We start from the raw sequence: 14,243 nt of genomic DNA on the forward strand, positions 1-14,243 counted from the left end.
AACTTAAGTCACCTATAAATCCTCTTACATAATTGTGATGCTGTTTCTACGTATTTGAGACTACTGATGTCTTGAATAGTTTATCACCTGGGGTACAGTCCTGGGCCTCATCCACAAAGATGGCATCAAAAGAGGCAAGCAAGGGCTTGCTCAGCTGCCACAGCTTCAAATAGCCTAGAAGAGGGAGCAGCGAGAAGATGTGTCACTCACAGGAGGGCAATCCCACCCAGCAGCCTCCGGTGTCTGGCCCTTGCCTACCATCATGAGTCATCTGGTAGGCCTCTTCGGTGCACTCCCGCAGTTTCCGCATGTTGTCCCAGAGCCGGCTTGCTTCCAGGACACCATTCTAGAAAGCAAGGGAGATGGTAACTCAGCATTTAAGATGCGGGAAGAGGCAGCATGCTGAAATCCCACATCACAGAGCAGTGAGTGGCAGGTGTCTCCCTGGCCTCCTGAGGCTCCATGACAGCCTCTCAATACCCGGAGGGTCTCAGGCATCGAGAGGAGTGAGACGCTGGGGCTGTGCCAAGCCCACGACACAGCACCGAGCAGACATCACAAACACTGGTGAAACAGAATTTATTTTTCTTGATTTATGACTGATACTTAATTCATAAAATGAATGGTAAGAGATTAAAACGACTTGATAAAAATAAGAAACCAACTTTTCCACTAGCAAAATCTACACAGAACCAATAATCAAAAAACTTAGAAGATTCCCAGTCTTATGTAATATTAGATTCTAGGTCCAGAAGACCGAGTGACAAGCCCTTATAACCCTGGGGCAGGTCATTTGGAGTCTGTGTCGTCTGTGAAATGGGAGGACTGCATCAGGATTAAGTGAGATGTCTATGCATGTTCTTCACAGGAGAAGATACCACACAGCCCACAGTTACCATGAGGGGCCTACGGTCTCGCCCCTCCATCTTCAACTTCCTGCAAGCAGTTCTAAAGAAATGAAAGACAGAAATAACATGGCACCACGTCAACTCACCTCCCTAACACTTAAGATACTCACCAGTTTCTCACTCTGTTCAACCATGACTCTCTGTCCTTGGCTGTTCTTACACCAAATGGGCACATGATCGATAGTGAGCTCTTCATCAGCTGAGGCAAAGAAGTTTTCTAAAGTCTTACACACTAGCTTGGCCCTGATGAATCCAGCTTTCCCTTCAGCAAGGACAGAATTGACCATGAAGGGTGTTAACTTGAAGAGATTCAACTTCTTCTTCAACTGGTACCTGGAATGCATATCCCAAATGAACAGTATTTGTCTTTACTGGCACTGTGGTATTTAGTGTCTCCCCCATTCTCTCTCACATACAGGTGAGAGAGAACTTTTAAAAAATCCAGAGAAGTTCTACAAGATCCATGTCTGACATGAAATGGTTTACACTAGACTTTCATGAACTCACGTATGACAACCCAGAAGACAAATCAGGTCATAGCAGATACGACTATTCCAAGTTGCAGTCTAGGCTCCAAGAGCACCCCCAAGGGGACACCCAAAGTTCCTTAAAGAACACCTGGGGCCAGTGCACCTCAGTTGAACCAGTTCCCCAACACCTGTCCAAGGAAAACCTAAAATGATAAGCTTTGTGATACCCTGAGCTTTAAACAAGTCAATTTGACCTTCTGAGCCTCAATTCCAGAGAAACGAGAATGCCCCCTCAGTGAAAAATCACTTAAGAACAATACACTTTGAACCAGTTCCCCAACACCTGTCCAAGGAAAACCTAAAATGATAAGCTTTGTGATACCCTGATCTTTAAACAAGTCAATCTGACCTTCTGAGCCTCAATTCCAGAGAAACGAGAATGCCCCCTCAGTGAAAAATCACTTAAGAACAATACACTTTCACAGGGTAAAGGCACGAGTCACTGAATCTATCTTTACATTCCTGCCTGTGAACGCAGGTAAGAGCACTATGCTTTCTCAGTGTCTCTGTGATCATAATAACCACCATTGAGAAAGAGGAAGGGGGGTGATGACAATGACAGGGACAGCGGTGCTCACTTGCGCCCGACATGCCCATAGGCCATGGAGTGGAAGGTTTTGCAGGTGACGTTGCTGGGGAAGACAAGCTCGGCCTGCTTTGCGATGCTCTTGTTGAATGTCACATACAGGAACCTGCTCTCAGACCACTTCTCAGCGTACTTGACCAGGGTGGAGGTCTTCCCAGTGCCTGCAGAAGCCAAGGGGAAGGATGTGACCCTCTGACCAGACAAGTTTTCAATACTGATAAAAGTGGGGCTGTTGTGTGTGGGGAGAGGGTATGGGAACTACCTGTTTGCTCAATTTCTCTGTAAAACTAAAACTGCTATAAAAATAAAGAAAAAACCCAATGGATTCTATGCAAGATTAAGGTGGGCTGGGATGTTAGCTCTGGCAGGTTCTAGCCAGTAACCAAGAGCAAACCACTTGACCTCACTTGCTGCAGCTTGCTCCTTAGCTTTATGTGGGCAGCACTCACCTGTGGGGTTTGTGAGGACAAAGATAAACCATCAAGGTCCCCAACAGCAGGAAGTCAACACATGGTAACTACTGCTGGCCAAGTAGTCACTATGCTTCTAAGGCAAGAGCACACAGATGAAACTCAATTCTGGACTCCCCTGTCTCCCAACTCTCTACCATTCATTCAATTATTCAGTTATTCGACCTGCCATTCATTTAACAAGGATTTATCGAGCACATGTTCAGCTGTGTGCTCAGTACTGTGAGTATATTAAAAAGCATTACAATCTAGTTGGAAATAAAGCAGTTAGAGAACAAAATGAGCACATAATGATAACACAGTATAGTGAGAAAGAACATGGGCTGTAAACAAAAAGATTTCACCTGTAAAAGAAGGAAAATGGTACCTCTTGCCCTACCTAACAGGGCTGTCTTAAAGAATAATGAAATAACGTGGAAGTATTTATAAATGCATGTGTTGGCTATTGCTAGATAATCAGATACCAAATATTTACTAGATAATCATTTATGGTAAGAGTCCGGAGATCATATAGGACTCAAATGATCGAAGAGGCCCCTGTCAAGAAGAAACAGAAATGACGGGAGTAACATACCATAGCAAAGACAGTCAGAGAGAGAGAGAGGGACAGAGAGAGGAGGGGAAGATGAGGGAGGGAGAAAAGAGAGAGAGGGGAGGGGAGAGGAGAGAAAAGAGAAGGCAGCACATCCCTGGAGAGAGACAGATCCAGTTTCAAATTCTGGCTCTACCACTTATTTGCTTATTTAACCTGGGGCAAGTCTCTCTGAGCTTCTTTATCTATAAAATAAGGTTAACTAACCAACCTTAAAGAATGTTGTTAGCTTCAGCACTGTGCCAGGCACATTGAAGGTATTTAACAAGTTGTTGTTAGCAGGATATTGAGGCAGAAAAGAAGCAGGAAGGGATTCTAGGTAGAGAAAATAGCATGAACCAGGGTTCAGACAGGAGAATAACCAAGTACCTCAGGAGAGTGTAAGCAGATCAGCTTAGCTGACTGAGGCAGACTAGCAGACAATATATTTAGGAATGTAGTTTAGAACCAGACGGAGGGAGGGCCCTCTAGATGTCATTCTACAAAATCAGGAAGCCAATGAAAACCTCCACGCAGGACAGTAATATGACAGGTCTCTCCAGAGGCCATCAGGGACGGAGCATATACGATGATAAACGATGCGATCAATCAACTCCAGCAGTATCTACCCCACAAACTAGTTCCTATGAACTATCTGTCTACACAGGAATCCCAGTGTGACTCCCTGGAGTGATAAGACAAAGCATGCGTTCCTTGGCCCGCTGCTGGTGAGGTTATGACTGTGGCAGGAGGATAAGATGAAGCTACAGGTGCCCCAGCCCACGGTGGGAAGGAACTGTGTGACAAAAGGCAGAAATCCCCATCCTGAGCTGGATGCACTCTCTTACCTGCAAATGCCATAATTTTCACCACCTGGAGAGGCTCCATCTTATGGTTCAGAATCAGCTGCTGCTCATGTGTAAGTTGGATGGTTTTCTTGCTATAATCATTACAGAGGAGAAATTAGAAAAATAGAGAGTAATTGAAAAGCCCAGGGAACAGGCTGTCCAAAAACCAACAGGCAAACTGGAAGAACAAAAGCTGACCAAAAGAAGGCCTCCCCCTTAGGATGGTTAAAATGTTCTAAAACTACATCATGATGCTGATTGCACAACTCAGTAAATCTGCTAAAAATCATTGAATCACACTCTTAAAATTGGTGAATTTTACATAACATAATGTACATTATGCCTCAATAAAGCTGATGAAGTGAAACAAAACACCTCCCTCCTTAAGCACGAGAAAGGGTCAAGATGGGAAGATAAAACACACGCCACGTTGCACACATACCCTGGCCAGACAGAAGGCTCCTCTTTCACCTTTGTGGCCTGAGTACAGGAGTTCTCCTGAAGATATAGGCAATAGAAAATGTTGTAGTGAATCCTAATAGGAAAAGAAGTAGAGAGTTTCAAATTCAAGTCACAGTCTATATCTCATTTTTCTCCAGATGTATTTAAACTCCTTACCATTCCTAAAAAGAAAAGACCTACCACCATTTCAGGGAACAAAAGGAAAGAAGAGAATTTAAATTTATCTGCAGCTGACAAAAGCATTCTCGGGGAACACAATTCTGGGAAAGGTGCACTGTTTCTACATAACTTACCAAAAGGAGAAAGAGACCAGGCCATGCTCTTTACGGAGCAAGAGCACTAGCTGTGATCTTGAGAGACAAATAATCAAAACAGCAATAAAAACCAGTGGAAAATAAATGCACGCTCTGCTCCAGCAGTAAGGATCTTACTGGTATACTACAACACTTGCTGATAAACTTGACATCAACATCTTCCTGAGCCTCAGCTGCTCTGCCCCCTACTTCTTGTGGAGTGACATTGGTTTAGAGCGTGAATATCATTCTTTTAAGGTCCCAAAGGAAAGGTGCTATATGGATAACAAGATTACCAAGGACCAGAAAACAAAACAGCCTCCAAGTCACCAAGAGGGACCAAAATGACAGAGTTCAAACAGCAGAGGAACAGGACATCATCAAGCTCAGTCTACTACAAGCCACTGCAGGACCTCCACATGTTCGTCCCGACCCCACACTCACTTCCCCAGATCCCTAATGCTCCCTGCAAGCAACTGCACTCCTCCCCATCCCCAGAGAGAGAAGAGCTTGTGTCTGAGCATCAGTCTTTCTGTGGCAACAAATACCTTCAACAATACATTTCAGTTTGGTCATATTATCTCCCAGGAAAAACAGGAAGAAATACCTAAAAATCAACAAAAGTCAACATGTCATACTGCTATGGGCTGAACATCCCCCCAGTATTCACATGTTGAGGTCCTAACCCTGAATGTGACTGTAATTATGGTTAAATGAGGTTATATGGGTGGGGCCCTGATCCAATAGGATCGGCGTCCTCATACGAGACACCAGAGCGCTATCTCTGCCATGTGGGGACATGGCAGGAAGGCAGCATCCGCAAGGCAGAAAGCCAGTTCCTCACCAGGGAGGTTATATGGGTGGGGCCCTGATCCAATAGGATCGGCGTCCTCATACGAGACACCAGAGCTCTATCTCTGCCATGTGGGGACATGGCAGGAAGGCAGCATCCGCAAGCCAGAAAGCCAGTTCCTCACCAGGAACCACATCTGCCAGTGCCTGGTCTTGGACTTCCAGCCCCCAGAGCCATGAGAAAACAGGGCTGGTTGGCTCAGTTGGTTAGAGTGTGGTGCTGATAACACCAAGGTCACGAGTTCACCCAGCCGCCAAAAAAAAAGAAGAAAAAGAACTGTGAGAAAATAAACGTCTGTTGTCTAAGTCGCCTGGTCTGTGATGCTTTGTAAGGGCACCTGAGCTGGACCCTGACAGGTCTCCTGCTCCTCATCCATGTCCATGTGAACATGCAGACGACATGTGGGTTCACACTCACGTCATCTGTGCATCTGTCTTGTCCGAATCACATCATGAAGCTCCCTGCCCTTGCCTCCATGCTGCGGAGTGGGACAGGGCACAAGCCACAGCAAATGAACTGAAGCATAACTCAGAGACACAGCAAGCACCCGGACCCATCAAGAACACTGTCCCTCCTCATGCCTCACCAAGGACCACAGGGCCGCCGCTGGGTGCCACTGGCCCCGTTCCTCCCATGCTCACTGATTGCTGGGCTTGCCCTCTGTCCCTGGAGACCTATAGCAACCTCGCCAGGCTGCGCCGTCATGCTCCTGCCACCAGCACTACAGCTCACCATACTCTAGGCTGTGCTCTAGAGTCTCAGGTAACGCACAAGGTTGTCCTTACCCATGCCCATCCGCCCCTATGGACCTCACGCTAGCTCCCCTCACTCCCTACACTCCTGCCACGCTGCACTTTTCTATTCCTTGCACACATCAAGTTCTCAACACAAGATAACCAGTAAATGAGTGCCTACCCTGGAAGCACAGAAGATGGAGAGACAAGTGGACAGCAGTCTTTAGGGGAGAAATCAAGACTGACAATTCTATAGTATGATGATGTTAATTTTTTAAAAAAAATTATTTAACAATTATTAAATATTAAGTTAAATAAATATTAAATAAGTTACTAAAAATTTATTTTGTGAAGATAGTATACTCCATTTAGTCATGTCTAACTAAATGTTCATTAACAAAGAAATAGCATTAAACACGTTTTTGTCACTCTTACAAGTGTCCCTGTTAAAGACTGCACTTCAGGAAGGGAAAGTTCCCTGCCCCTCTCACTACAACCACCCTGTGCAAGAAAACTCACTCCATGGTCATCAGCAGTCATTCCACTCAAGACAGAAAGAGAGGGCTGCCTGGTTAGTGCAGCTGGTTAAAGCGTGGTGTTAGAACACCAAAGTCAAGGGTTCAGATCCCTGTACCAGTCAGCTGCCAAAAAAAAAAGAGAGAGAAATGCAAATGCCTGGGTTTCCAACCCTCTGTGGCCAGCAAACACAGGCAGAGTTGCATGTGAGTGTCACCAATCTGGAGGAAGAGGAATAGGACTGAGATTCAGGAAAATGGTGGCTATTTCCAGCTTCTCATTACCTCACTGTGTGTCTATAACAAAACCCTTAATTTCTCCACCCTTTTCAAAAAACCAAAGTTGTCAACAATGGAACGTGCTGTATTGTAAAGAAATCCTATATTCGAAGTGTTCAGAGACTAAATGACCACCTTTCAGGAACATTTCAGAGAGGATTCCTGAGCAGAATGATAAACTGGACTAAATGTTTTTTTTAAATTCTTTTCAAATCTAAGAAGTTATAATTATATGGCCTTTTATTTCTGCAGTGGGACCAATGATAAAATTAATGCTCCAAAGCATTCAGAGATTAAATAAAGATTTTGAAAATAAATATAGAGTAATCTGCAGCTGAACTTAATCACCGATATTCTTCCTTCCAGTGAAAGAAGATGCTGCCTTCCCAGGGACCTGCCCCAGCCTCCTGACATACCCCAGCAGCTCCGCAGAGGTCAGGCAAGTGCTGACGCAAGCATGCCTCTGCCTCAGGAAGGAGGGGGTGGTCCCTCAGGCTCCACAGCACTCTCTCGGGGTCTACACTGGGGGAGCATTTAGTGGTAGCTGTATATCTGTAAAACAATCATGAAAGAGTCCATAAGGAAGATGATTATAAGCACTGACGTACAGAAAAAGACTTCAGAACTGTCTTCCTACAGGAAAAAAGAAACTCACCGTATGAGGTTCAGCACACACAGATCTGACTCCTTTTCGATGCCGCAGGTCAACAGGATGCCGTCCACCTTGCTGACAGCTTGCTCTTCATTCATTAGGTATCGGTGATAGAGTTTTTTCCAAGGAATGAACTATATAGTTAAAAAAGCCAAAATAATTTGAAGGCAATGGCTGTTAGCAAGTAGATTAGGCCACAAGCACACAGAAAGCCTTCTACCAACTGAAAAGCAGTTATAGCTCACAGTTCAAAAGCTGAGCAAATCAGATAGAAATATTACACAAATTTTGGTTGAAAACTAGAACTGGGTCCTGGTCTTAATTCTAACACTAACTTGTTGCAGAATCTGGGAAAAGCAAGTGCTTCAGTTTCCCTACCTGAAACATGAGGACACTAAGAGCTCAGAATTCAGTGAGGATAAAATATGAGAGATGTGGCTATACTGACATTGGACAAAATAGACTTTTCAGTCTAAAACTATTTCTAGAGACACAATATAATGACAAAAAGAAAGTACTAATATCAAACAAAGTATTCTTACACATAAAAATTGTTATCAGAGACAAAAAGGACATTATGCAATGATAAAAAGGTCAATTCACCAAGAAGATATATATATATATATATATATATGCACCAAACATCACAGTTCCTAAGTATCTGAAGCAAACATTAACAGAATTGAAGGAAGAAATAGACAGCAACACATGATTAATAGTAGACTTCAATATCTAATTTCAGTAATGGCTAAAACAACCAGACACAAGATGATTAAATAAGCAAGGGATCTGAACAACACTATAGACTAATTAGACCTAACAAACAAACAGAACACTACACCCAACAACAGCAGAGTATATACTCTTCCCAAGTGCACATGGAACATTCTCCAGGATAGATCACAAGTTAGGCCACAAAACAAGTCTTAACAAATTTAAAAAGACTGAAGTTATACAAAGTATCTTTTAAAATCACAATGAAATAAAGCTAGAAATCAAGAGAAGGAAAACTGAAAATCAACAAATACACAGACGTTAAACAACACACTCTTAAAATTACCAATGGGTCAAAGAAGAAATCACAGAGAAAATAAGGAAATATCTTGAGACAAATGAAAATGAAAATACAACATACCAAAGCTTATGGATGCAGTGGAAGCAGTGCTAAGAGGGAAGTTTATAGCTGTAAATTCTTACATTGAAAAAGAGGAAAGAGGGGCCGGCCTGTGGCTCACTCGGTAGAGTGCGGTGCTGATAACACCAAGGCCGCGGGTTCGGATCCTATATGGGGATGGCCGGTTTGCTCACTGGCTGAGCATGGCTGACGACACCAAGCCAAGGGTTGAGATCCCCTTACCGGTCATCTTTTAAAAAAAAAAAAAAAAGAAAGAAAAAGAGGAAAGAGGGCCAGCCCGTGGCTCACTTGGGAGAGAGTGGGGCTGATAACACCAGGGCCACGGGTTTGGATCCCTATATAGGGATGGCTGGTTAGCTCACTTGGGAGAGTGTGGTGCTGACAACAACAAGTCAAGGGTTTAGATCCCCTTACCAGTCATCTTTTAAAAGAAAAAAAAGAGGAAAGATCTGAAATCAACAACCTAACTTTACACCTCAAGGAACTAGAAAAAGAGAACAAACGAAGCCCAAAGTTAGCAGAAAAAAAGAAATAATAAAGATTAGAGTAGAAATAAATCAAATTCAAGATTTAAAAAATAAAGAAAAATCAATGTAACTAAGAGTTGGCTTTTTGGGAAAAAATAAATAAAATCAACAAACCCTTAGCTGGACAGAGAAAAGACTCACATAACTAAAATGAGAAATGAAAGAAGGGACATTACAACTGATGCCACAGAAATAAAAGGATTATAAGAGACAACTATGAACAACAGTACACCAACAAATTGAATAACTTAGAAGAAATGGGTTAAATTCCCAGAAACACACAACCTACCAGACTGAATCATGAATAAATAGAAAATCTGAACAGACCAATACTGAGTAGAGAGATTGAATAAGTAATCAAAAAGCTCCCAACAAAGAAAAGCCCAGGACCAGATGGATTCACTGAGAATTCTGCTGAACATTTATAAAAGAATTATACCAATACTCCTCATATTCTTCCAAAAAACTGAAGAGGAGGGAGCACTTCCAAACTCATTATCTATGAAGCAATATTACCCTGATACCAAAGCCAGACAATGATACAACCAGAAAAGAATATGAGCCATCATAAATTACTGAAAATAAACACATCACATCATTGTTAATGACAATAAACATAGCATTCTACTAACGTTTCAAGAAGTATGTACAAGCTGGAACATTGTCCCAAAAAACCTTCTCCAGCATAATGGAGAAAACCCTCACTTATCCCTATCTGTGACTATTCAGTTCACACCCGAGAGATCTCAATTTAGTGTGCACAAATACTATGACACAAACAGGTTCACATCTAAAAGTATAAAGGTATTTCTCAAAAACTAGGAGTCAGTACCCCAAGTAAAGAACAGGGCTAGAGTGACATGAAATTTCCTCCAAAACCTTTTGTGTGCAGAAGAAAAATTTACTAAGTCTTGATATATCTATCTTGCATACCATCCCTAAATTTTTAAGCTTCAATACAGTTGAAGGGAGATTTAATCTCCGTATCTCTGACTTATTCCCAAATAGCTACTTTAAGGGATACATAAGCTAAGCAAACATTCTCCCTGCCCTCAAAGGAAAGGGTGGGAAGCCAGAGCAGTAATATGGTCAACTATAGGACCAGAAAGTCTTCTCTTAGAGCCGGTGTCCACTGTGTCAATCTCAGAAGGTGCTCCAGGGCGATTCAATGTGATACTCATTGGTCAATCACCTGCTATGTGTAAGAAACTGTGAGGCACAACAGAAAATGCAAAGACGTACAGAACAACCAGCTTTCAGCACCCAAGAAAACCAGCTTAAATTATGGGCCTCTATCAATGAGCCCATAATTTAAAGTGGGGAGAAAAGCTCTCTAAAACTCTAATACATGGCTGGCCAGTTAATTCAATTGCTTAGAGTGCAATGTTATAACACCAAGGTCAAGGATTTGGATCCCCTTACTTGCCAGTCACCAAAAAGAAAAAAAACAAAAAACTAACACAGTTAGGTAATAAATTCTGTAACAGAGGTATAAACTGCTACAGAAGCAGAAAGAGGAAAAAGTGATTAACTTTGGTGGAGTTAAACAGGAAGGAGCAGTCAGTGTAAGAGCTAAACGTTGAAGACCAGGTAAGATGTCAATAGAGAAGTGAGGGGCCCTCAGGTGGGAGTGGGAGGATTAGAGTAACCCACGGAAGGTAAGGAATGTGCAAATCATTCACTGTGGAGAGAGTACTGGATGTGCTGAGAGGAAGGAGCCAGGAGGCTGGAATAATAGGCTGGAACACACGTGGGAGAGAGGCCTCAAATGCCTCTGAGGAATATGGAGATGATTGTGAAGGCAAATGGAAACCACCACTTCTGAAGAGATCCCCTCACCAGAAGTATGCACGACATGAAGCTGACTTACGTGCCATTAGAGAAAGTGCCCCTACGCGGCTTAGCACTTACTCACCAGCGGGTCACTGATTATCTCCCTCCACAGGTGGCACACCAGGCTCAGGTTCCAGTAGAGGTCCTCCACGGGGAGGAAGGCAAAGACATGCCTTAGGACCTCAGTGGGCAGGCTACAGATGTGGCTCGGCGCTTCCTGGCAGGGCAAGGTCCCAAGAAGCCCATAGTACGTGTCAGGAATGGGATCAGGACCAATGTCCTCAACTTCTCGGGCAGGTTCTCCAGATTCTGCAGAGAGCCATGGCACACAGTCCTCCACTTCTTGCCTGGCCTCCCTAGGCCTTGTGTATGACAGGGACAGATGATGCCGTGGGGTTCTCTTAGAAACTCCAGCCCATAGGCTGGTCCCTGTAGCCTGATTACTCTCTTCCTCAAAGGACCGAGACCGCTTCCTGGTGGGCAGAGCTGACCCTGCCGAGCCCAAACTTGCCTCCCCATCATCTTCCTGGGGCAGGGCGCAGCTGTTCTCTGCTGGGAAGATCATGTCACCCTCACAGTCCTGACAGCCGTCCTGGACAGCAGAATTACTTTTGGCCATGTCATTTGTGCCCTGCTGCTGGCCAGCTAGGAAGAGCTCAGGGTTGTATCTTTGACATCCTTGACCTGGAGAGAGAACCCAAACAGAATGGACAAGAAATAAACGACAACTGCTTATCTGCTGTTGACCCAAACACGACAAACTAATTTCAATTATCTATGTTAATAAAGAGACAGGATGTATATTTATGGGTCAGTTGGTTACATAAAAAATATTTATATTTGGGGCCGGCCCGGTGGCGCACTGCTACAGTGCGCCACTTGGGAGCGCGGCGGCGCTCCCGCCGAGGGTTCGGATCCCACATACAGACCGGTTCCCGCTCACTGGATGAGTGAGGTGTGGGCGCAGCACCGAGGGTTGCGATCCCGTTGCCAGTCCCAGTCCGGTACGGGCGCGACACTGAGGGTTGCGATCCGTTGCCGGACATGAAAAAAGACAAAAAGGAAAAAAAAATATTTATATTTGGCTCTGTCATATAATCAGACACACATCTGGGAAGAGACAGAGCCCCAGTATGCAGTGTGAGGGCCCACATAACACCCTGCAGTGCATACAGGTATGAGTGGCGTGCTGCACGCTGAGCACCTGAATGCAGACCAAAGGGAGATGACTGCTCATATGTACACCTGCATGCATGCAGCGCACCTCTCCTGGCTCACCCCTGTGATAGGAGGTCTAGCTTGCTTAAGCACAGAGGAACAAGCTTTAAGTTATCAGGATTCAGAAAATTACACTCTTCTCATTTGACAGGCGGCCAGTCTCAAAAAGGAAAAAAAAAAAAAAAAAAGAATGGCACCTAATCTCTTCTACTCATTTATTCAATTGGCATTTATTTACTAAGTACTTATGATTCTGAGGCGAATATGAAATGAAAAACGGTATGATCTCTGACTTCACGGACTTTTCAGCCATGTAGGGAGCCCAAATGGTGATGACACACATCACCACAGTATTTTCAAACTCCTAAAAATTATTTATTTTTATTTTTTTTGTATCTTTTTATTTTAAAATTTTAAAATAACTCACAACACAGGTGAGAAGTTAACTTATATACACAAAACAAACAATACTATAATTAAATTTAAAATTGACTCACACAATTGGTCATAGTAGTTCCCAAAAGTGAGAAACATGTATTAAAATATTTAAGGAAAATTAGATAATATTTGAGTTGGATTCTGAAATTAGATATATCAAAGGGAAATAAGGCAATCTAGATTATACTAACAGGCATTAACAAAAGCAGGAATTTATTTGGCATGTAGAGGAGTAAAAAGAAAACCAAACTGCCAGAAGTGGAACTTTCATTTATTAATAATAAATATCAGACTGGTCCGATGGTAGTAGGTTACTACAACTTATTAACATTAGTGTCATTAAAGCTGGTATACAACCCCCCACTGCTAAATTTGACTGGCTGTAAATAATAATAATAATAATAATAATAATAAACATGAGGTGATGGCAAGGGTGAGCTTGCATCCATGATAGTAACGGGGCAACATTTTACTGTAGGTTCTTGAGAATGGCTATGACATTATAGAAAATTATCATATTCAAGAATATTAACTTGATGACATATATTCCAGTTGATGTGGAAGAAATAAAATTTGAAGTCAAGGAGAAGGGTTACTGCAGTGGTCTAGGTCCTAGGTGACAAAGGGCACAGTCTACCATGAAAACATTGGATGAGGGAATATTTTGAAGGAAAAATAATGACATGGTGGACCTAGCAACAGATTGGACAAAGACAACTGATGAAGAGTCAAATAATCACAATGTTTCTGGGTTGGAATATGGTGACACTGGTCCATGCATTCCTTCGCTCTACAATTACACAAGCTAATGGGATTCATCCCATCACATTTTCCCAGGGCTTTTGTCAACCACTGTAATCAGACAGAATTTTCATGGAAAACTCACAAGTAATGAAAAACTGTCAAACTACTGCAACAGGACTACAAGATCACAGCAGCAATACTTACAAATACTTTTAAACTGGGAGATAGTCAAAGGCCACACCCACTATAAATTTTAAATGCAAGACACTTTATTGGAAGACGTACCCCTTCTCCCTCTCTTTGTCCTGGGTCTAGGATAGAGACCATGGTTCGGATCTATGTTTGTCCATCTCTGGCCGAAGGGCTGGGTCACAGCCAAATGACTCTGGGCCAAATGTTGGCAGTCGATGGCTGTGAGATGCTTCTGCTTAAACTGTCTCACTGTTTTGTACCAACAGGCAGAAGAAATGGGACACTCATTAGTTATCACCAATTGTACACGCTAGCCAGCAAATCATACTTTATTTTTAGGAATATAGTAACTGATGACTGCTTTTGTGGATAACCCCAGTTAGCCCTTTCTGTCTTTTCTATATATCTACTGACTTTGAGTCATTTCATAGTTTCTTAGTATCTCTTCTTTAGAA

At 43.0% G+C, this 14,243-nt stretch overlaps 1 protein-coding gene across 1 annotated transcript in view; it reads right to left on the reverse strand.

Moving 5' to 3' along the window:
• The window catches only part of FBXO18 (F-box protein, helicase, 18), a 31,828-nt gene extending 17,808 nt beyond the window's left edge, over positions 1-14,020 (reverse strand). Inside the window, 11 exon segments of the mRNA XM_008569423.1 lie at positions 88-174; positions 259-346; positions 1,019-1,241; positions 2,017-2,185; positions 3,914-4,005; positions 4,356-4,497; positions 5,217-5,275; positions 7,398-7,601; positions 7,705-7,835; positions 11,279-11,880; positions 13,882-14,020. Coding sequence (XP_008567645.1) covers positions 88-174; positions 259-346; positions 1,019-1,241; positions 2,017-2,185; positions 3,914-4,005; positions 4,356-4,497; positions 5,217-5,275; positions 7,398-7,601; positions 7,705-7,835; positions 11,279-11,815 — 1,732 coding nt within the window. The 5' untranslated portion in view covers positions 11,816-11,880; positions 13,882-14,020.
• Between the last annotated feature and the right edge of the window lie 223 nt (positions 14,021-14,243).

The sequence above is a fragment of the Galeopterus variegatus genome, unplaced genomic scaffold (assembly GCF_000696425.1).
Source record: "Galeopterus variegatus unplaced genomic scaffold, G_variegatus-3.0.2 Scaffold493, whole genome shotgun sequence".
In the NCBI taxonomy this organism is placed as follows: Eukaryota; Metazoa; Chordata; class Mammalia; order Dermoptera; family Cynocephalidae; genus Galeopterus; species Galeopterus variegatus.